General features: G+C 35.6%; 1 protein-coding gene and 1 pseudogene across 3 annotated transcripts in view; both read left to right on the top strand.

The window, feature by feature from the left end:
- Positions 1-25,505, top strand: part of DPYD (dihydropyrimidine dehydrogenase) — a 701,368-nt gene that overhangs the window by 287,182 nt on the left and 388,681 nt on the right. For all 3 annotated transcript variants that reach the window (XM_039869542.1, XM_039869543.1, XM_039869544.1), the window contains one exon: positions 8,520-8,730. In XM_039869542.1, coding sequence (XP_039725476.1) covers positions 8,520-8,730 — 211 coding nt within the window. The remainder of the gene's footprint in view (positions 1-8,519; positions 8,731-25,505) is intronic.
- Positions 12,944-13,059, top strand: LOC120607968 (uncharacterized; annotated as a pseudogene).

Genomic DNA, 25,505 nt, shown 5'->3' with positions numbered 1-25,505 from the left:
GGCTCCCCTGTGGCCTCACACACATGCTAAATAGGATGCTACTGACAAACTCACGCCTCTCAGCCATGGGTCCTTAGGGAAAGCAGCCAATCACTCAGCACTACCCGCTAAGAAGATGAGGGAAAATCTGTTAATAATTCCCTCCAGTACTTTCTGCAAGCTTAAATAGGTGAGATTAAATTTCACAGGATAACAGAATCCCCCCAAATGCTGGTATTTAAAGCTGTTGACAGATCCGATAGAACTGCAAGAACGCTTTAGGCAGTCGGGAATCCCCGAAAGGAGGCATGAAGGTCGGACTCAAGTCCCGCCTGAGTGGATAATTGTAAAGGATAAGGTCGGGGAAGAACTCTGTAGTTCTTATTAATGGTTACTGAGAATATGGTACAAAATTGTTTTAATCCCACAATCCCACACACAAAGACTGTTTCAAGAATGTATTGTTCACATATTCAGCCTCCCAAATACCAGCACAACATGATATGCCTTTCAATCTGCCATATTTTAGATGGGCTCTCTGTACTTCCACCTCGTGCGCTTGGCTTGCCCCTATTCAATCATCCAAATGGCACCGATTAACTTTGATATGTCTGTTTCCACATATTTTAGCATTCAGAGGTCAACTGCTCTGATAATTAATGCTACTTTATTATTTTTAACAACAAAAATCACAGTACCAGATTGCCTGGTCTGTCATTCAAAAATTTCTTCATATTACTGCAATTCTGAATGTGCAAGAATGTACCCTTTAGTTGAATCTTTCTGATACCGCACAGCACACCTCATAGAGATCGTGCACGTGGCGTGATCTGTAGATCTTCCCCTCACATTTTCAACATCAGTTGATCATGTGAAAGTTTTTCTTAACTACATCTTTCTAGCTGAACATGCATTTTCCTACCAGTAGCTGATGCTTTTTCTTTTTTATTTAATTACAAGAAATATGAACCTGGGACTATTTTTAGAAAATAATCTCTATAAACTGGCTTCTTATAGTATAGCATTGATCACACAGGGTAGCTATTACTTTTTACACTCATACTACAGGTTGAAATGCAAGCTCATTCAAGTGGATTGGCTCACTCACCTTGGTATCTAACTCAAAATATAGAACAGTGCTGATCCAGTGTAGCAGATCAGTGAAGAATGTTGAATAAATAAATATTTTAGGGACACCAAAAACCTTGTAGGAAGAATTTAAATGAACATTAAATATTGAAAATATATAATTTCTGTATATACACATATACCCCAAAATGACTTCCAATAGCTTTAAGTCATTTTATTTTTAATTTAAATGTTAAAAAGTATCATTTAATAACATTGCAAAATCAACCTAGCATTAAAAGATTGAATAAAAGTTAGTCCTGGTCTTTAGCCTCTTAAAATATAGCTGAGAATTAAGGAAAAAGGGGGAAGGGGGGAGAAATATAACTAAGCAATATTTAAAGAGTAAAAATTAATCAAAACTTGTAAGAATTAGAGAGGATTGGCAGGTTGCATAAAAACACAGAGGATTATGATTTGTACAGAATTTGTATTAAGAGGCATTTCAAGATTGAAGAAGCTACTACAAAGTCACCAAAGTTATGCAGGAGATAATTTTGTGAGATATTCCGACAGCTACCAGAAGAGCTTGACTGTTGCAAACCTAAGGAGTAGTAAGAGCTAGTTAGATTTTAGAAAACATTATCAATATAAATGAGTAGTATTTAAGAATACTTCTTACTTGTTAGAAAAGATGTATTTTATGATACCTGTGCAAAGGCATTTTAAGCCTCTAAGAAATCCCTTGCGTTGCATTTCTGGTTTTCATAGCTCAGTAGTGACTCAATAAAATAGTTAAGGGGAAATTATTTTTATCCAAAGGTTGTACAACTCTCATATGGAGAAACATTTCTTTCTCTTCAAGATTCTTTGATTTTAAGAGCGTAACATAAGAAACCAAAAGCTCATAACACCATAGCAGGTACTAAAAGAAGGAACCTCAATTTGTGGTTTCAGCAAACATTTTTGCCCAAGCAAAGAATAATTGCAGAATCTTCTCGTATATTTCAGAGAGTAGTAAGAAGAGCAAAGTTGTTATGCATTCCACCACTGACTGTGAGTATGTGTAAACCAAAAAGTACAGAATATATTAAGAACTGTTTAGTAAATTGAGGAAGATGAGATTAAGTAGATGGGCAGAAATTACTGCCTCTGTTTTTATCCCCCTTTATTTCCTCTGTAACAGGAATAACCAGATGATTAGACTGTGAAATCAGACGCACATGAATTAGAGATATAATCTGCATCAAGCTTTTTAAATAATTTCAAGGATACAAATAAACATGAAGTGTCCGATAAATAAGGCGTGGTACAGGACCACCAACACAGTTCTCCAGGTTCCCTTTTGCTGCTTCGGGATGGGCTTTATACCAGATCAATGTCTGGTCTCTAAATAACATAAGGAACTCACACAAAAGGAAAATGTTTTAACTATGAAACATCTCCAGCTTATTATACTCCAATAATTACATAATTTATATGACTCCTTATAGAGAGCCATGCTCCATAAGTCTATAGTTGCCACGTTTGTTGACCATAGTAATCCTAGACTAACAGGTATATCTTACCAAAAGCATTTCAAAGTTAAGGGCCCACTTGCAAATGCTGATATGCATGTTTACAAGTGGATTTAACCAGGTCACTGCCCTTTCTTTTTTCTTGAGATAAACTCCTTTACTCTCCTATGTCCTTTTCCTCTCCAAAACAAGACAATCTATTCCATACCAGAACTTCCCAGTAATAATTTTTTTTACCAGTAACTAATTTTTATGCATCCTTCAAGATTAGTTGATATAGGACATTTTCTAGGCTGTCCTTTCTTGACCTACAGTACTGCTGTATAAAATGCCCATATGTGTCCTTAGGATTTTTATGTTATCACACTGAATATAATTAGTGATTTGTCTGCCTCTGAGAGATTTTTAAAAGCAGGGATTCTTTAATTAATCATAGTACCTAGCACCATTGTTTTGTAAGTAATAGGTACTTCATAAATGTTTGCTAAATTTATGAATGAATGGGACTCACGTTGTTATGAATGTTTGTGGCACATCTAATAATTTAACAGCGATGAAATAAAAGATAATATTTTCCAGGATTATCATTGACCAAAGCAGACTACCAAACATTTTTGTTTTGAAATACCATTTTCGTGGTCTTTGTGATCATATAGAATTGATAACTTGTTAAATATGTAGCTATTAGTGGATAATCTTTATGAAAAATATCATTTCTCAAACTTTGGCATATTAGAATTTAATGTATGCTGGTTTTAAGTTCTGCTTATTATAGTTTATAACCTATGCTTACTTTGCCTATATGCAATCTAAAAATGAGTTGACATCATGCTTTTAATTATAGCAAATTAAGTTGTTTCATAATTTCCACAGTATGATGCCTGCAATATTAATCAGACCAAATCATCACATTACATAAAGTTAATCATTAAAATGATGATCATTATTGCATGCTATAGCACTCTATTTTTATTTCACTCAGCATCAACCACAAATCTTCCATGAATATGGAGGTAAAAATCAAAGCTAAGAAGAGTGTGTTTTTTTCACTTTCCACATATGATGTGAAAAGAAAGTAACAATTCGATTTATTGAACCTCAAAAATGGAAGCTTATAGATGCTATCTCCTTTACTCCTTTGAGTTATTATTGATGGAGATAAGGCCAAGGGAGATTAATTTGTTTGCTTAACATACCAGTTGTTCCTCACAAGAACAAGTGCCATCAAACAAGGAAATAAATATGTGTGCCATGAATACAAGTGTTCATGTACCAAACTCACAAAGTTGCTGATCGTTACCATTAAGTATTAAGAAGCATTGACATTGACATCTGTGAACTACTTAGCACAGAGGGTTGATTAATTTGGACAATAAAATATTAAGACCCACTGCATGAGGTTAGACCACTGGTCATTCTGGTCCATCTTTTTTTTTTTTTTTTTTTTTTTTTCATGGCAGTAACTGATGGCTGAAAAAGAACACCATTTGTTTTTTGGTTTAAACCTCATGACATAGAAGACTCTGGTCAGTCAGCATGTCTTCTTTGCTTGCTGACTTGCTTTGGGATGGATGTCTACTAGCCATTGACTCCGTATATGTACTACTACTTGGTTGTCCTTACGTTGACTTGAGGATTCTTTGGGTTTTCATATCAGTCATTCATCTTGATAAACAAAATGTTATTCAAAGTCTGCTGTGTGTGTCACACTTTGATAGGCACCCGTAGGCCTTAAATGCACTTGATTCCCTTCCATGTCTTATATTAGCTGGAGTATATTCTGATTTGCCAGGCGTCTGTCTGAATGTTCATTTGTTTGTGCTCATCATTTGTTAAGTATTTGATATCACTCTGGATATTGGGGTTAGAAAGTTAAATAAGATATATATTTTTTCTGTACTCAAAAAATTTTGTGAGGAGTTTACAGTCTAACAAATAAATTTTTTAAAATTCTGTTTTAATTTCCCACCTTCATATCTTGACATAATGTGCCTCTACTACCCATTTATGAGGTAGTATTCCTTTATTCTAAACTTACTCTTTATCTGGATTCAGGGCATCTCCATTAACTCATTTATAATATTGTGTTCACAAGTCCATCACTTGGTTCTTGTATTTCATTTTATAGTAGCCTCTAAAGTTACTTAGACTGAGAAGCTGGGATGTCCTCTTCCCACTCAGGGCATCTTTCATCCAGGCAATCCTTTGGCCTTTAGTTTCCTTTGACTAGATCCTTTCCTGTTCCAATTAGCCCCATTCTGAAATTCAACTACGAGAACCATACAAAGTCTCATTCTTTGAAGTTTTCTACAATTGCTGTTTTTGGATATAATGAATATTGCATAGGAGTTTGTTTCATCTATTGCAGAATTGTAGCTAAGCTTTATCATCCCTTAACATATCTTTGGTGCCTTTGAGCCTCAGTTTCTCTTCTGTAGGAAGGAAGTAACGGTTCTTCCTACATAGAGTTGGTTGTGAGGCCAGCAAGTGGCAGAGTGCCTGAGTTTGGGTAATAAATCTACAAATCAGGATGATGTCCAGTGTGTTATTGGCCTTTTGAGTTGGAAAAGTTGGTTTAAAGCTAAATATTTTTAAAAAACAAAACAAAAACAAAAACAAAAAACTAATACATAGGGGTCATAAAATACCTTCTGTGTGAAGAATAAAATTAGTTCTATGTAAAGCACTTAAAAAATACCTATTATATAAGTATTATTATTTTCATTATCCTCTCGTTAGACTAATAAATATTAAAAGTAAATTCCCCTGTTATCTACAAATAACTGAAAGGATATTTTACTTGACATATGACTTCTCTTACTTGTCTTCTGATTTTCCTAACATTTCTCTAATTCCTAAGGTAAATCGTATCTCAGTTCTTCTTTTCTCAATATTATATCAGTACTTTTCAAATAAAGTACTATGTTCAAAGATATCTTCCTATCTTTCCTTTAAAAGTTTTATTCTCTCTTATGTAAAATGGAAAATATAGCTACTTAATAGCAAAATAGTAAGAAGTGGTGTGACTTATGTCTGCTGCCTAATAGTCTACTCTTAGATGTTTAGAGAGTAAAGACTATTTCTAAAATTTCAAAAACAGAAATTCGTGATAATCTCTGTGGGGGGCCAGTGTTCATACTGCCTGACTTCTGTGCACTGTCGGACAGTTGGCACAAATACTAAATATCTGAATACAAGTTATCAATCTTGGTGCATATGGAAAGTTATTATATGAGCTGAGGATATCTTAAAATACAGTTTCTTCACGTTCATGACTGTATATACTTTTTAGGCCCTCGGAAGTCAAAAACATGGTAAGAATACTACTAATGCATGTTCACACATTACATCATTGGTGATCTTTATTTTAAAGTTTTAAAAGTTTTGACTTGTTTGTAGTGTCTAATTTTTCTTTCTAAACTTAATGCCGAATTTGTCAAAATGTATAAAATTATCTACATAGGATAATAGGCACTATCTGTTAATAGACAAAAGTAGAATGAGACAACGGATCCTAAATGAGTCTGAGATATGATCCCAGCATAGTTCAGAATTTTATTTCTGTCCTCCACAGAAAAGAATACCATTATAAATATGCACTATGAATTGATTTATTCAAACCATAAACATTTGGCATTGTTACTCAATCAAGTTTGACATTATCATTAAAATTTAACATTGACATTTTTGTAACACAATAAACTGGTGTACATTGATGAGTTAGAAGGTGCTACATTACGCAATGTGCAAAAAGTGATGCAGAATACATATCTGACATCCTGGAGTCATATTATTTTATAATTTGAAATATTTAAGGAATAGTTTGCCTTCCAGTAGTCATACATTTTTATTCTGTAGAAAATAAAAGAGGAATCTAAGGTTCATCTTTGGCCTTTCCTTTTTTTTTAACCTTTGCTATCAGGCCACCTTCCTATTGGAATCATAATCTCATTGCTGAGTGGTATTGAATAGTCTGAAGAATGAGTGAGGGGAAATTGTGAATTCAGAGACTTTCAACTACGAATCTGTATCTTCTGTATGTTAAGTTCTGCTTTAGGGGCTTAATATGTCTGAATTGCTGTGTCACCACATACTAATTAATTGGGAATTATCATCCCCATTTTATATACAAGACTGAAGGCCAATTTTAGTGACCATCCCATATAAACAGAAGATGCAGATTTCAAACCTGATTCAATTCCAGTTACTTCTAGTTTCCCTGTCTAAACAGAGAGCAGTTTTAAGCCGCTGTTTGTATACTTAGCAGTCACAATATCCCACATATCTATTCTTTTTGATATTACTAAACTATTAATTTTATAATGAAAAGAGAAATACTGTGCAATAATAGTTATGCAATCCAATTTTTAAGCCTTTAAGGCCAATATTAAAAAATATATCCTAAACAAAACATAGACTCAATAGTTTCATCCTAATATATACTAATGACCAGTGTTAATCAAATTTTTTTTTTATCATCATCTCCCTAGGGAGTCTTTAGGGTTTGTTTTTTTAATTACTATCTCCCCCATCACTGTAATTTTAATACCACAGATATCTGTTTATATGCTGTGGATCCTTTGGTAAGGGTTAGAGGATATCACAAACCATTACAATATCAGAATTTTTCCTTTCCCGAAAATCAATTTTCACTCCCTTGTGGGCAATATTACTCCCCTTGAGAATGCGTAGTATGGAACAACTAAGTTCAGAGCCAGTCAGCTGTAGTCTAATTACAACAGTGGTTCACAAAGTGTCATTTTTGGACCAACAGCACAGCATCACCTAAAAATACGTTACAAATGCAAATCCTCAGGCCTCACCCAATCCTACAGAATTAGAAACTTGGGACGGGGTGGGGGGGACATGCAGTCTATTTTAACGAGCCCTCTAGGTGACCCTGATGTGTGGCAAAGCATGAAACCGCTAGTTACGAATAGCACTGAGAGGTGGCACCATGGCATGATGACAACGTTGAGCAAGTTACGTTATGTCTCGATTTTCCATCTGGATGTCACCCAGATATATCCTGGTTTGAAGCCTGACACACAGCTTCCCAACCTCACCTGTCAGGATTCCTACTGAGAATCCACCTGTCTTCCACAGGAGAGGGAAAGAATGAGACTCAACACTCCTCAGCCTCTTTACTAGGATGTTTTTACATTTTTTGAAAGAACCTTCAGCCTACCAATTAGGATTACATTCACAAAGGCCTGAGTTCCCAAAAACAGTAAGTAGGAAAATAAGCAAATAAGTAAATATTTACATTCTATGCTGATAAACATCCCATTATGGGCAGGAAAACAAACAAAAACTGAAGAGTTTCATTTTACGGCAAAGTGAGTTACTTAAGAGACGTGGAAGACAAGGAATTTTTCAAGAGGAGCATGTTATTTTTCTTTCTTAAAATTTTCACTTGTATTTTTACAAAAGTAAGATTAAATGTTATTTATTTCTTTACTGCACAGAGTTTTTTAAGTCTTCTTTTCTCCTGCCTAATATTCTAATCATGTACTTGCACAGACTGGTTCACCCACTTTATTGACTTTCTTCCAGCTTAGCTATCTGCAGCTTGATAATCATCAGAAGTATTTATTTTCATGTGTGGTTTGATTAAAGAGAATCTTAACCTACAGAAATGAAAGCATAAGGAGACCTGGCTACGGCAGTCAGAAACCTCCCACATCACAACCACAGGGCATATGATACCTAAAAGCTGAAAAATACCTGGTGCCATGATCTATAAACTTCCACATGGCGGCTCCAGTTCAAGACTTCTCCTGCTCAGGGATTTATAAATTGTAAATGGCTTATAACAATCTCAGCTTTGGTGATAGAAAAAAAAAATTCATGTTGATGTAAACATCATACGCTTTAGTATGTACAACTGAAAAATCAAATGTTAAATTGGAGAAGAAACATTTTCAAGTTTTTCTCTCTTCTGTTTTGTTTTAGGTGGAGCTTGCTAAGGAAGAGAAGTGTGAATTTTTGCCTTTCCTGTCCCCACGGAAGGTTATAGTAAAAGGTGGAAGAATTGTTGCTATGCAATTTGTTCGGACAGAGCAAGATGAAACTGGGAAATGGAATGAAGATGAAGATCAGCTAGTCCATCTGAAAGCCGATGTGGTCATCAGTGCCTTTGGTTCAGTTCTGAATGATCCTAAAGGTAGAGTGCTTGACGCTGAAATGTGTTATGCAATTGTCTGTTACTTTAGTGCCATAATAATTTCCAGCTTTCAGGGAACTGTTTTTCACTTTAACACTTATTTTCTTCTTCTAGTATGGAATGCAAGCAATCTTGATTTAAAAGGCTTAGCAATGTTATTTAATGCTTATGCGGGATTACTTTTAAAGTGTGGGAATGGAAAAGAATGATAATCTTGCTTTTAAACCGATAATCAAAATGTACATTATATTTTGTAATATTGTTTGCCTTGTTTCTTCTATAAGAATAGCTTTTTCTTCAATTAGTCCTAGAGTAAGAAAATGTGACAGAGAAGTTGTAACAGCCAATCTTTGATGATTCAGACAAATTAGGATCTAACGAATAGACAAAAATAGGATTCGTATTTAGTACTAACCCCATGCCAAAACACCACTAGAAATATCAAAATTATCGAATTAGGAAGTTTGAACTCTTGTCATTTCATCTGGCTGGCATAAATTGACATGCTAAGAACAAAATGCTTTTTAAAAAAATGACGATGAGCAAAGGAAATGTTTTATATGGCATTTAAACTGAATAATAAGTCAATTAGTTAATACCACTCTGTGTTATATTTTCCCCCCCACACTGTTTTTTGGGCCACTGAAGATGAAAGCTTAGGTGCCTTCATTTTGCAAATCGTTTACCTTAATACAGATCGTTGGAATGACAATTAAGTCTTTTATTTACTGAAAGGAAAATAAAAGACATTTCTCTAGGTCATAGATTTATTAAGAACAATAACCAAAAATATCTCAATCTGACAATTCCTGTCTATGACTTCCTACTATAACCATACTAAAATTACAGTTTGTGTCTGCAGCAAGGAGAGATATATGCATGCAAATATGCATTTATATGTAACAGATAAGTAAAAACTTTAACCAGTCATCAGAATATTTTATCTGCAGGACATCAAACAGCTCCGTATCTGGAAACATCCAGATGTTTAATGTCATCAAGATAAATGTTTTCAAATAGCTGGATGATGGCCTGAATTTATCACTTTTCATCTAAATGTTTATGTGGTATATAGACACAGTCACAGTGTGGTTTGTTTATTCATTAGCTGGGTTTGAGGAAGGGGGACAACGAGTAAATTGCATCCTATTATCTAAAAATTCATACTGTTCTTACTGTTCTACACATCACCAAAAGCTGAATAGAAAGTCGAATCATATTTAACCATCAACTCCGCTGGTGATTCGCCTATCAAAAAATAATTTAGCTTACTTATCTAAATTTATGTTCCACAACTGACAACTCTAATATTAAGAAAAAATGTATGTTTTTCTAAGCAAACCTAAGTAAATGTGACTCAGAAGATCATAGAAAACAGCTTTTGCAATTTCAGATGTGATTTTGTTAAGGTTATGCTAGAGTGTGAGTGTGTGTGTGTCAATATTAATGAGCTGTGTGTCATGACGTATTATTATTATTATTGGATTGGAAGATTTAACTTAGTATTTAAAATGTAAAGTAGAAGAAAATTTGATCTATTCATGTTTACTTGACAAAATCATTCCAGAATTTAAATTCGTGTATTTTATTCCAGATTTACCTGTGTAAGTTACCCCACATATATTTAGTGATTTAGAGAAGTCAAGTAAAAATAGCTCTTCATTTTTTTTTCTTTTTCTCTCTCTTCTTGACTTGAAATAATAAAATTCTTGAAAATTTATTCTTAAATAGAATTACCTGCGTTACCAGGGCCCTTCAATGTTCACGTTAGTAAGAAGCTGCTTTCCACGTGAGAGGAGAACTGGACTGTGAAATGTTCTCAACTCTGCTTTTAAAATGGAAAACATCGAAGAGAGGGGAATAGCAAATTAATATTTGTTAGAAATTGATCAAGATCTTACCCAAATGACATGTAAAACCTTACAATAGTAATTTCAAAGTCAGAAAACTCATGTGCACACAAAGGATAGGTATAGTGAAAATCAGTTTACAAGAAGTTCTCCGTTTGGGTAAGAAGAGAAGGTATTCATGTTTTCCTTTTCTACCCTAAATCTTATGTGTGATGCCCTTGTGATATACATGTAATGCTATATCATTTAATTTATTTATCTTTAATACATTAAAATTCTGTCTTTAAAAACTCTTAAGACATCAACCTGCCTTCCCACCCCTCTTCATCCCTTTCCAGCCTCACTGGCCCCAGTGAACTTCATGCCAACCTCGGTGACATCTTTTCAGTCCTTATTCTATTTTCTGCATTTGACAATATTAAATATTTCTTTCTGTTTGAAATGCTCTCCTCTAAGCCACTTAACCTTTCTGCACCTCAGCTTCTTCCTCTATAAAAAACAAGCATAATAATACCTTCTCTCCCTACCTCTCAGGACTGTTGTCAGAATTAAAATGAAATCATGTAAAAGTGCTTTGAAAACGAAACTGCAACAGATAATTATTGTTTATGACACTCTATTTTCTTGCTTTTTCTCTTAACTATTACTTCTCCAGTCTGTCACTGATGGCTTCATTTCTTCCAGCTTATTAATTTTTAATACTTTCCAAAGGTCAAAGTTACCTACTTTCTCATCTTAATATATTTATTCCTTCAGTGAACTGATTGTCTCAGTCATTCATTCATTCATTCCTGTAAGCAATATCTAATGAACAACTTCTGTGTGCAGGTAGTGGCTAAGCTTACAGTAGGTACCATTTCACTTCTGTGTAAAATGACTCCAAAATCTCTTTCTCCACTCTCATGTCTCAGAAGACATTCTATCCTATATTTATGCTTTTGCATGTGACAAACATTTACTGAGTATCTAGTGAACGAATGCCAGGTGTCAAGTCATATTCTGGAGAGTACAAAGATGAATGAAGCATTTTTAAAAACTTTACAGACCAGGGTTGGAGGCAGACCTTTAAACAAAGAATTATTTTACCAAGTGGAGAATACGTTTAGACAGAGATACACAAAGCAAGGAAAGATGACCTCATCAGATTTCCCTAAGGCAGATCTCTTGTCAACTTTGCTATTACTGTAAATGCTACCATAGTTCTCCTGTCATTAAAGTTCAAAATGTTATCCAAGATTCAAATGTCTAATTCCAGTTTTTCTTCCCATTAAGTTCACCTATGTTACCCTGTGCTATAGGTTAAAGCTCCTACACTTCCACAGAGGTAACTCAGAAAGTCCTTGGTGAAGGCATGATATAAATATATGCTGAAGAATTCAAGGAATGAAATAAATGTGACAGAGTACACATGAAATACAATGATAATTTGTACTCTCAGCATTCTCTGATTACAATAATATTTTTAATGAATATACTTGTAGTGTCTCAATTATATCAATAACATATATTTGTAAAGGTAACTTAAAGTAGGAAATTAAACTTTTAATCTCAGTTTTTTTTTTCCTCTGATATACTGCATTACTTTTGCAAGTCCTTTAATGTGTATGTTTCACAAAAGAAAATATAAAATAACTTTATTTAGTATTAAGCACTCTATATATCTGTGCTATACATTTCCTGTAATAACAATGTTTAAGTGCCTCAACAGCTTATAGAAAAGATAAGTATATGAAATTTAAAAAACAAATTTGGATTCTGCCCTTGGATTACAGTTGCTAATTGTTTTATTGCTACTAAGGCTAATGACAATTATAAGTAATCATCATTATTTTATCCAATTCTATTTTATTTCTATCTCTTTTTTTGGATTGTAGCAGTGAGTGAGAAATAGGAACAAAAGACTAGATATTTCACATCCCCGTGTATGGAATATATGTGCATTTATTGTGAGCACAATTTAATTGAATCCTTTATTAACTGCTGTCCCAAATTATAAAGGCTGTGTGGTGTCCAATTTCTAATTTGATTGAGATAATAAAGACTTAACCTTATCTAATGTCTTTCCTGTGAAAAACTCAAAGTAGTTCCTCTTTTTAAAAATTATCATCCATTCTCTCTAAATAGGTAAGATTTCAAATTACATTAAATTGAGATTTTTTTTTTTTTTTTTTATTGTTCGAGACTGATTTTAAAGGCTGTCAGTAAATTAAGCCTAAGATTTTCTGATCCACAAATATTGCCCTTCCCTGGAAAATTTAAAATATTTGTTTATTTTGGACATGGTTCTGTAGTGTAGTGGTTAGCACGTCTGCTTTACATTCAGAAGGTCTTGGATTCATGCCCCAGTGGAGCCACTGTCCCTGGTCTATGGCCATGTCACCCTGAACAAGCCTGATGTCTAATCTCAGAAGCTAAGCAGGGTTGGGTCTGGTTAGTACTTGGATGGGAGACCATCTAGGAAGACCAGGTCCTGTAGGCATAAATAATAATAATAAATAAGAAAATATATTTTTATTTATTTTAAAAATATGTATTTTGTAATATAGGAAGTCTCCTATTCTGGTAAACACCAATATTTGAATTTTCTCTCTTTTTGTTTGGACAATGTCAGGTTTAAGAAACTTCATGCTTATTTTCAGTTTATCCTCCCTTCTCTCAGGCTTGGAACCAAACTGCCAGTTGTAAAAGTGTGCATATCTTTTCCATTAGTCTTGAACTGATGAGGAGAACATGTTACTATGTTTACCAACCTCACAGCTTCATTTTTCTAACAGAGGTAGTAACAGTTGGCCTTGTCCTCACATTCCTACGAAATCTAGATGACAAAATTTTGTCTTCGAATATGCTTTCAGACAACTGAAGGAGGCACTTCAGCCCTGCTTGCCATACCTCTGTACCTCTGCCACACACTGCACCACAGCCACCTTCTCTGTCTTTGGAAATGTCCACTTTGAAAAAAGCTGTATGCTTTGATCTTCTAGAACACATTATAATTTATCTTCTAATTAGATTGTAAACTCCCCAAAGGCAGATAGTAGGCTATAGTCCCAACAGCCACCAACATATTAATCTGCCTGAAACAGATATACAACTTATATTTCAGCATTTGACTAGATTCATTTTAAGATATTAATTTTGTTATACCTAGTTATTTTTTCCTGTGGGATAGGTTTGGTTTCTTTTTCTTAGAAAATATAAAAAAAAAGTTCAGTTTTCCTATTGCTATTGATTTTTTTTCCCTGTTTTGGCATAAGTTGTTGCATTTTTTATAATCCAATAAATATTACACTAATTAGAGTCCGTCTGGTGTAGCAGCTCGGAGTAGGGGCTCTGGAGCTGGCTGCCCAGCTGGAAAACCTGGCTCCTTTAATCTCTTTGCACTTCATGGTCTTGGTCTCCTAAGGAGGATGATTATGGTATCTACCTTCTAGAGTTGTTTTAATAATAAATGAACTAATAATATATGTAAAGCACTTCGATATATGCCTGGCACATAGTAAGCATCTTTCAAGTTTCAGATATTATTATCCTCCTGTAACAAAACCATATTTTGATAATTAAATTGAGTTATGATGGTATGAATGCTGTACAAGAATAAAAGCATTGGAAAAATCAGGACTTCATCCGGGGCCTCACAGGGTCTGTCAACATGTCTTTGTAAATAAATGAAGCGGATGCTCTCACATTTATAATTTTTTAAATGAGAAGATGTTTTATATATTTGTTTATTTTTACTTGCAGAAAAAAAGATTGCATGGTTTGTAACTGTATCATATATTTTATTATCAACTCTGATATTTTTCATCCTATCAAAAGGAATTTTCTTTAGACAAATTTTTACTAGTTAGAAATCTCTGTTTTGAGTTTTCATAAATCAGGTATTTAAAGAGCAGATTTTTAAGTAACTTTGTCCTCTTAAAAATGGTGAAATTGGACCAAATTTTTTGTTTAATCTAAGATAATTGCCCATTTTTATTTTAAGAAGGAAAGAGAGAAGCACTTTTGAGAATACTAAGTTTGAGTTTTAAGTGCTTGAAAATTATGGGAGGGAATAACCAAGATTAAGTCGACATTTTTGGAAGGATAAATGGTGATGATAAACTGAGTACATGCTGCATGGCCCTGCTCGGGAGAACGAATGAGAAGATAACTCCACTTTCCCGGATGTGTGGCGGGGCGGAGGGGAGCGGGGCAGGACCCCTCTTCTGGGAGAGGAGCTCATACACTTCACTAGTGCCTGCATTTTCTTTTGGTTCATCTCACTGGAGACAACAGTGAGACACAAAACCCAGTTCTTTCTGAACCGTTAATGTAACCCTCAGAAACCAATTCCCTTGACAGCATTAATTGCAGGTAGTTCCATAAGGGAGAATTTTGGGGGAAGGAAAGTTTTTAAATCTCCATTTCTCTTATTATAAGGCCCTCTGCAAAGTTTTTAAAAGCCTCGTGGGTAAATTAAAGATTCTGTCAATACCAGCTTCAAGTGTAGCTTTGATTCACTTGCCCCATACTGAGAAAAGGTGCAGGCCATGGGTTAATTTGTCTCATTCTGGGCTAAGGCAGAACTCGAAATTTGCCGGTTAGTGGAGAAATGGTGTGCCTAAGACTCCAACAGTGCAGATATCAGGAAATTTTTCAAATGTGTTTGTTTTTTTCCTTAATTATTTAGGCATTGGAGAAAACCTAGGAAAAATGTTTTAAGGGTACCCAAAACTCATATTTATCTGTGCTTAAAAGACATAGCATCAATATGTTTGATTTCTTTTATTCCTATTAAAATGTTACCCATGCAGTAATTGACTAATGGAATTGGGAGCACTAAGACATTTTAATAACTCATCCCCTTTCTTTTTAACCAGCACAGTCCATTTTTCAAGCAATAAAACATCTCCTCCACAAGCTATTGGTGGCACTTAGAGATTCAACAACATTTTTTTTCAATGGTCGTCCACTATGTGCCCTTCAGCTTGCCTAAATCCTCCTCTGCCTTACCGAAAACTATAAGGGGAAGGGGGAAGGAATGGAGGACCAAATTGAGAAACTGTCATAACTGGTCAAATTTTCACTGTTGTATACATTTTTTATAAACAGAAATATTTACAATAATATTTCAAAGAACAGATTAAGGAATTCTGTACTTCACTGCTAGTTAGGAGACCTTTTTAATTAATGGCAAAAGCATTCGAGGAAGGGACTTTCTAATGATTAATATATCTAAGAATGGATGGGACAGAACTGAAAAATAAAGTTCCAGTCCAGTGTAACTTACTGGATATGTTACAATACAATTATCTTGTGTTGGGATTTCCCATATTTATATTTACAAACATGCAGGAAGGGACCTAAGAAAGTGCATACTCTAGAACTGTCATTTCACAGGTTTATTATTTTTTTTAATACTTTCTGGTGGCCTGCTGTCCCAGGCACTGAGCTAGGTTCTGGGGATAAAGTGGTGAAATACAAATTAAGACCTTGTCCCGGGAATGCAGTTTAACAGGGAGACTCACAATTATAATAAATTGTGCTGGGAAGCACAGAATACAGTCTGAGGGTTCAGAGAAGTTTCCTAGAGGAAGTGGGTTGTAAATTGAAGTCTGAGTGCTGTGTGGGAGTTTCCAGGTGGGATGGGGGTGGAAGGGAGGGAGCCGCAGGGACATTATGCAACTCGCTCAACACGACACTGTTAGATTAAGTAGTCATTTTACAGTCACTTTAAAAAGCTATATTTTTTTAAAAAGCATGTCTTTAGAAAGTTGTCATCAGCCTACTTATTTCATGCATGTTCTCATCTTTATAAATGAAGATCTGAATTTTCTATTTTTATTTCTAAGATTGAACTTTTTATTTTATGATTTCTACTATTCACCTTCTCATTATTCATCATGCAGAGAACATTTCTCAATGTCCGGCTGTGTTATAGGCATAACATACAAACACGAGTAGGAGAGTCTTTGCCCTGCAGGGCTCATAGGCTGATGGGAGAAACAGGCATGTAAATACATTGTTGCAACATAATGTGCAAATTTGAGATCATGTTTGGACTGGGTTTTAAAGGTTGAGTAGGAGTTTCTCTGTTAGAGGGAATATCATACTCGAAAGTAGAAGCTGACAAATGGCCTCGTGTGACCAGACAATTCTGTTTAGCTAGAGAGGATGATGTGTGATAAGAGAAGGGTGGACAGTGGGTAAAGAAGATGGCAGGAAATTTGGCTACAAATTTATGTGGACTCAAGAGCTGGGGATTTTGAGTTTTATCCTATAGACACCAGGTGACAAATGGGGAGGTTTAAATATGGGAGAGATCTTCATTGTTAACGAGGTAATTTGGGTAGTTCAAATCTTCCTTGTTTCTGCTCAGATTTTGCTCCTTTTGTAATATTCTTAAAATAGCTGGGAATTAGAAACCATGAAATCACCTTTGAAGTGGTTCATATCAGAAAGCAAATGTGTTTGCATGCCTAGATTAGGCACAGTTACTTACCCAGTAACCAGTATGATCCAAATTGATCCAATGTGATCCAAGTCCCTGATGGAAGCTGCCCTAGTAAGAATTTTAGTATGAAGAACCTATGTGTGAATGACCACCTCCCAAACTCTAGGCCTCACAAGGGTGATGTCCACAAGCGTAATTTCTTCTTCTAAATTCACTAATTATAATTCCTAATTTCGGCTTCTTAAGGAGAGGTAAGTAAGATACAGAGAGACGGCTTGAGTGTTATACCAATGACTGTTCCCCCACATGGAGGGAGAAATCGGGGTGTAGAGTGAGCATGTTGCTCCATGGTCGCAGTAGCGTTGAAAAGATAGCCTAGAATTAAGGCAAAATAATATCAGTGAAACCAGTTAAAAGACTGTTTTCATTAGTTTAAGTGGCAACTGATTAAGGGCCAGATTAAGGGAGAGAAGGTAGAACTACAGGAGAACATTCAAAATCAAGGCATATTTTTAAAGTAGATTAGTCAGGATTTGGTCATCTGTTTGATAAGAGGTTGAATGCGGAGTATCTAGTGTGGGAGTCTGATCAGATGTTCAGATGCTGATAGAACTCACAAATGCCACAGGTAGAACAGCTCTGAGGAAGATGGTGATGTGTTGCATTTGAATTTGCTAATCCATTTAACAATTGGAAATGAGGCTAGAACTAAGAAAACAGAATGATTGAAAGCAGACATCGAGAATCATTATATAGCATTTGTCTGTCTTTTTACTGTCATAACCTAGTGCCAAGAAAAATGGCTATTCATTGAATTAATGAAAGCAGGCCCTTACAACGTAGAGTTTAGATAACAGCTTCTTGAAAGCATGATAAATGAGCATACGTGGCATTTCTTCTGGAAATCCCAAAGCATCTCACCTCCCACGTTATGAAGAGGAAAAAGTAAGCTTTTGCTACTGCCGCTTTTCCAGTGGTCATTATCTTAAGGAGGACATGGCATTCAGAACAGTTTCTACTCTATGGTTCTCTACATCCCCACCATTTGCTAATACATGCAATTCTTTATGCTGTTAATTCATTTAAAAATGCCTGAGTAACAACACTTTTAATATATCCTTTTTATAGGTTCACTTGTATTGAGCATGAGCCCTTTTTAGTCTTTTTTATACATTGCCTTGCTTTTAACTGGAGTCTGGGCTAGAACCATTCTCAGGAGCCCAATAGTAAACTTGTATATATTTTCTTAAAAGTTGTCCTAATTATCAGTTTCTTTTCCGAGCGAAAGGTTTATTGTCTTTCCATACTGTGCAGAGTGAGGATGAAGGGATGGAATCTAATACAATTACTGGCATTTCTGCAGAATAACCAACTGAAATAATGGAATCTTTGCCCAGTCGTTCTTTGAAATTATTTTAAAAGGGTGGAGGTGACAAGGAGGGAGGGCAAACTGATAAGTGTTGAAAGTGATTTGCAATCAACATCACATCACTTACAACTGCCTTAGACATCCGTTTGAAGCACGACATGATATTTCTGTAATTATTTTACTTCCCTCTAATACTGCATAGGAATAGGTTTGTTTCCCCCAGTGAATAGCTCTTTTCAGAGCCTTTCCTTATCTTTATTTTTCAGGTTTCACTAGAGGTTGATATCGTATGCATTCTTACAGGGAGACAGTGGATAAATCAGTAGTTTTCTATCAAATCAAAGATTACATACCAGAAGTAGAGCAGAGGCATGTATTAAGTTTTGCCTAGGAAAGAAGGCAGAAAATGGAAAAAAAATAGCATAATTGTTTCAGAGAACAGAAATCATAAAAATAGCCAATTGTTATTCAATATATAGTGAGTGGCATAGATGTCCTGAGTTTTATTGACCATGGCTCATTATATTTCTCTTTTGAATACTAGTTAGCTTATGGTATACTAATAGCTTATTCTGAAACCTAACATTTTTGTGAAATGTTGAACTACACTAAGCTTCTGTTAGATACAAAATCAAGATGCAGAATCTAGGTAAATTATGAAGTAATGATCTAGGTTTTATACTAATGTTATTAGTAATATATATTCTGTATTGGAGATTATTATTATTAATTACTTTGCTTTGTATTCTCGACTCAAAGCACAAAATAAAAATAACAATATGCCTGTTTAAGATAGTCTTTGGTGATATTAGACAGTGACCTGCGTAAATGTAAGCCATAATTTTGTAAGTTGAAAAATTACATTGAATCGTATTTAATATCTATCCTCCAAACATAGAAACTACCCACTTCAAATGTAATATGTATGTGTAATTTATTAGGCGTCCCTCCTCTAAAGTCAGGAACCCGACCCAAGCTTTGTATGGACTAACGTTAGCCGGTGCCAACCTTTTTTACATGCTAGCTATACTTATAGTATTTTTAAATTATGAAGTTTTGAATAGTGTTTTCAAAGGACTTTTACTTACATAATCAATTTTTTTCTCATACAAGTGCATGAGAGTGTCAAGCATACTATGCATTACGTGTTTGGCAAATATCCAATGATGTTCCAACCCCTCTGGAAACTGTATTGATAATTCACTGGGTCTAATATGGCCCAGTGTTTTCCCCTATATTTGTACAGTGCTGCCAAGTGAACTTCTGCATCACCAGGATCATTACATTACTCTCATACTTTAAGATCTGAAATTATTCTCCCCATGGTGGGATTGAAAGCAATCGCCTCAATTTAATTTTGACACTCTTCTAATCTGCCCTCCTACCTACTCTACACTAGTGGGACCTTATTTCCCATTCTTTCATTTTGTATTTAAGTATGCAAGATTCTGTGTTAGGATCTGGGTACATAAGAATGAATACACTTTCCATGTGTATAGGAGTTTGCAGTCTAACAGAGGGGGGAAATACACATAAATAAAAATGTTATTAGGTAAAAAAGTGACTCAAGGAGAAATAGATAAACTGCTAGTGTTACACACAGGGTGGAGAGATGACTTCCAGCTGTAAGAATCAAAGAAGATTTTATGGAAGCAGTGGTGTTTGTCATAGAGACAAGGACTGGTAGGAATTAAGAGAACAGAGACAGGGGAAAGCACATTCCATTACAGTGAACAAACCAAATACATACATGGTGTTGCTCCTTCGACTAAATCATAGGGTACCCCACGAGAAATAGAGTAAAGGTGGAAAAACATATTATTGCCAACTCATGAAATATCTTTAGAGTTAGGCTAAGGTATCTGAATTTTATTGCAAAGTCAATTGGTACTGGAAATTTAAAGGGGCATTTCGATTAAATATGTTCCATTCACACGCAGATGGAACATGTAATTAAATACGTGTGTCCTTTTTGGTGTCTGCTCTTTTCCTATTTCACTTTGTATAGCTTATATATTCAGAATTATATTGCCAATAAGACTGCAGCATAGTTTATTTTAATCCAAAGTATCCACCACAGATCTAAGTATTCACTGAATGAATGAATGAATGAATGAATGAATGAATTGTTGGGACAGAAAAATTTTCCTTCTACCCTTGTAGGTTCTGTGGCTGGTATAACAATCAAATTGATATAATACAGATTAACAGGAGAAAAACAAATTGTGTATATATGGGAGCCCCATAAGAATATGAGACCCATAGGCAATCAGGCAATCGAGGTTTATATGCCATCTTGAACTTAGTAGCAGGGAGTAGGTTCTGGTACTTCAAAGGGGAGGAAGACAATTTACAGGAAGATGAGAAGAGCAAATGTTTGGTAAACAAATGTTTGCCACACCATGCAGACAGAATGGACACAGAGAGGCGCTGCTGCTCAACCCCAGCCCACCACACCTAGCCCTTACTTATAGTAATCTCTAGTGATAATTCTGTTCCCGGACCAGGCCCTCTATTTAAATTCTATGAGGCAGTTAAGGGGGAGTTTAAAAAGCTGTTCCTGAATCTCTGGGGCCTTGATTGTCTTCAGCTCAAAATAGTCCAAGTGCCAAAGTGGCACATTCTGGGTCGGCCTTTCCCAAACCCCCTCAGAATGAATGAAAAAATGGATAAATATTGGGATGATAATGTCAGGATGAATTGAATGAAATGATTGCTTTATTCTAAATGTCCCTATAGAAAATTCACAGTAAAGACAAAAGCATATGAAAGCGGTATTTCTGTAAAGTGTCATCCAAAGGCCAGCAAGTCCTCCCGTTGAGGGAACCGTCAGATGCTGGACACATTCACTTACATTGGGAAGAATAGACTCAGATCCTCACTGGTCACCCTATTTTTACTCTTGCTGCCATATAATCCTACCAGAATCAACCTTATAAACAGACATTATATCATTTTATTCCCGTGTTGCAAACCTTTCAGTGGTTTCCTGCTTTACTTAGAATAAAATTTCTCCCAGTTCTCAAAGCCCTCCTCTATCAGGCCTCTGCCTGTCTCGCAGGCCTCCTCTCCTCTTGTTTGCTTTGTTCCACCCACATAAATCCCCCCTTCTACTCTTCAAGTGCATCGACCTCACCTCATCCTAACGCCTCTGCAGAGCTTTCCTCTGCCAGGAATGATCTGCCTCAAGGTCTTCCCATGCTGGCTCACTCTAATCCTTTATGTTTTAGCTCAGATGTCATTTCATCACAGAGCCCTCTATGATTCTCCCTCCCCCCTACGATCTAAAGTACCTCTCCCGCTTCTCACTCCCTTATAACACTCTCTTTCATGTAACCGACTTCATAGCCATTTTCACTATCATGTAGTTCACTTGTTTACTTTTTATGTTTTATCTTCTGCCAAATGACATGTACACCCCACAAGGACACGTCTCTTCTGTAGGGTTTACTACAGTGCCTACAGCAAGGTAGACAATAACAAATTGCTAATTGAATGAATGAATACCAGCTAGTGCCTTAAATTTTTCTATACAATTAAACTCCTGCATGCACTGCCTTGCCATCTTTGCCAGATCCTCTCTCCTTAACCCCTTTTATTCTGCCCTTCGCCCTCACTGTTTACCTGCAAATGTCATCTTTTCACTGCTCACTGACCCTCAGATTACCAAATCTGGTTGCTTACCTTACATTTCTCTTGTATTTGACACTCCTTGATCCCTTCCTGGCTTGTGTGACTCAGAAATACATTGATTTTCATGAAACTCTGATGATTCCTCCGCTGGCTTTAGTTCAGGTTGTGCTTGCGGCCACTTTAAAAAATAAAGGTAGACAGTTTTTACCTGGATTTCTGTTCTTTCGTCAAGAACTTTATCCAACCTTATGACTGTGTTTAATCCCAGGGTTCAGGGCCCTCTCCTGAGGTCTGGGTGTATATCTCCAAAGGCCCCTGGAGACCTCAAGGCTTCTCTCCTTGGTACATCTGTTGCTGATTTGTCGTTAGGTTCAAACCCTGAGAGAGTGACCTGGGTAACTTACTTCAGTTTCTTCAACTACGAGATTGAAATGATACCTACTCTGTGAGGATCCAATGAGACAAGACATATGTTGCCTAGTCCAGAACCAGCCACACATTTGTGGAGGCATTCAATAAATGTTTATCATTATTATCACTATGAACCCCACTGAATACAGCCTTTGCCAACACCAAAGGTAAGGTATTCCGTGACTGCATGGTAATGCACCTAGTGTTTTATATAAAGAAGCTGTATTTTTGGATTGTGCATCATTTATGTACTAAAATTATTTAAAAGGATTTCTACCGTATGTTTTAAGTTTGCATTGAAATATGCCTACAGCCGATTGACAAGGAAAAAAAAGTCATAAGATGGATATCAAAAAATAACATTAATGAGCTGCTAAAGCTAAAATTACAGGAACTTATGAAATTGGTTAAACATAAAAACCATTAAACTGTTTACTGAAGCTTCACAGATATACTGCAGCTAATGAGCATTTCTGCTATTTAAATAAGCCCAAATTGAACACACATTACATGGATACATAATTAGTCATGGCAGTCAAACACACACAGACTTACTTTTAAAGCTCTATTTAGGGAATCTTTTCCATTTGATTTATTTTGTTAATTAAAATATTTTTCAGTATTCACTTATATTTTAATAATATTGTTTTTGTAAGTAGTATAATTTACTACTGGCTTTCTGTTTGTTTTTATTTAGGCTTTAGATGCAGCCAATGGGGATCTTATATTAAACATTTTTTTTAACCCCTTTCTGTAATCATTTATATCACTTCGTGGTATCATTCAGCATTTTAGAAAGCTCTTTCACTGAGAAGTAGATATAAAACATTTCAGTAGCATTTCTACTTTTTTCACTGCCTCCTAATTATCAAGAAGTATTAAGCACCCAAATGTGCATAGAATTATGATGATTATGGTCCAAATCAGATTAAAGGATAATCTATTCCTTCAAAGAGTTTGTAGTCTTAAGTAGATGGTATCATTGAATATAAATAAGCAAATCAAAGCGCAGCATTTGGGAATCCAACAGAGAATATGAAAACAATCCCCATATATTTCCTTCAAGGACACTGACCTCCTTGAGGAGATCTCTTCCAGATAAAATCGAATCAAATCTTCAAGGAGTTTAGAGTTTTAAATAGATGGAATTATTGCAGAGAAATAAGCAAATCAAGGTGAAGTGCTTAGACAATTTTAATTCTGAATTGATTAGTTGATCAGTTTAGGAAATGAGAATGAGACTCCCCAAGGAATACAAGGAAAACAAAAGGAGTTGCTGCAGGCTATTATTGATGTCCATCTTTTGTATTTAACTCAGGGAGCCTAAGCTTGTCCTGAGCATGGAGGGGAAGAAAATTAAATCTGTACTTTTACACTGCCAGGATTCTACAACCATATCCAAACTGAACATTATTTAACCATAGAAGTAGGCAAATCAAATAGTTAAATCAATCAAAAGAAATTGACCAAGTGCCTATTTTTCCCTACTCACTGCGTTTGCCACTGTAGAGGCTTTTTTGGAGTTTTTTTATTTGTTTCTTTGTTTATTTGTTTTTTAATGAAAACATTTAGACTTCCTCTCCACAATGAGCTCTCTAATTGTGGAAATAAGACTTACAAGAAAAATAATACATGAAGACAGGATAATATGAATGCTAAATAATGAAACAATTATTACATTTTTCATATGACATTTTTCAACCGAAAAACATTTATCGAATTCCTCTTACGTGCCAATTATTGTGCTAGATGCCAGGAAAGGAGTTGACTCAGATGTCCCTAAACTTGAGGACTGGAAGAGGCAAAACAAATAGTAATTGAAATAAAATCACAGGGTGACAGTTTCACAGAAAGTGGTTGTGGTTAATTAAACAGAAAGGGAACAGAAGTGGTTCCATTGGAAGTTGTGACCTAAAGGCTGTATCTGTAAGGCTGGTTAAGACTAGATTTGTTTGCAGTCCCTCCAACCCCCATCTGCTTCCTTTTAGTTACTACCATGGTCCCCAGTAATGAAGTTTTAAAAGACTGTTGCTTGCCCATTCCTTGCTTTCTCCTGCCCCCAAGGAGCAGGGAGAACTTTGGTGTCAGAAAGAACTAAATTCAAATACTGGCTCTGCCACCTATTGGCTATATTTAGGATGGTACTATCTACCTAGAAGAGTCTTCTGTGGTCTAAATGAAATATTACATGGAAATAGCCAGTATCGTGCATGCCTCCTGCCAGTGATCAGTAAGTGCTGATTGCTTTATTAACATTCTTTATTAGGGGAAGATAATATAAATGAGTTGTAAGAATTAACTATGAGAGTTTCCTTTAGATGAATTGTCAGAACGTGGTCAGACTAGATGTTGAGAAAATCAGAGAAAAGATTCAGAGATTATGCTAAGATTTTTAAAGATCTACTTCTAGGTCATTTGATAAAGGAGAATAGGAAAAAATAGCAGTGAAGATTAAAGAGTGATCATGGAAGCAAGCAGAAAAGCAGAAATTGTCATGTCCTTGAAGCCAAGATAAGGGACTTTTATGAGGAAGAAGTGATCATCTGTCGAATGCTGCTGAGAAGAAACCAAGGCAAACAGTGCCATAATTAGTGTGAAACAGGTGAGGTATCTACCAGCACCTGCACGATCTTGAGCCTAAGGAACTTTTTAAAATTTTGTGTTTGGGTGCCTCACTCAACTCAATCTAGTTCTGGACCTGTAACGAGGTGAGAAGTCACTGGGTGTGGCAACCTGGAACTAATCATCATCTTACTGAAAAGAGTCTTAGTGGAGCTTTAGGAGACAAATGCAGGTCCGGAATGGTTTAAAAATTGGAGATATTGTACAAGTATGTACATGCTTACGGTAAGCATGTAATTCAGAGGGAGCTGCTAATCATAGAGAAGAGAGAGCATATAACCTAGGGAGCAAAATTCCTATAAGGTAAGAGGAAAGGATCCTAGGACTTACTTATGTGAAGGGATGGCCTTGGATAGGAGGGCGATTCCTTTAGTTGTTATAAGAAGGAAGGGAGAGAGAGTGGGTACAGTTCTAATAGGTTTGTAGTCTGGGCAGTTGAGAAGATACGATTTTCCAT

Source organism: Pteropus medius, unplaced genomic scaffold, assembly GCF_902729225.1.
Source record: "Pteropus medius unplaced genomic scaffold, Ma_sr-lr_union100, whole genome shotgun sequence".
Lineage (NCBI taxonomy): Eukaryota > Metazoa > Chordata > Mammalia > Chiroptera > Pteropodidae > Pteropus > Pteropus medius.
Note: the sequence above shows the minus strand (reverse complement) of the source record. Positions and strands in the feature narration are given on the sequence as shown.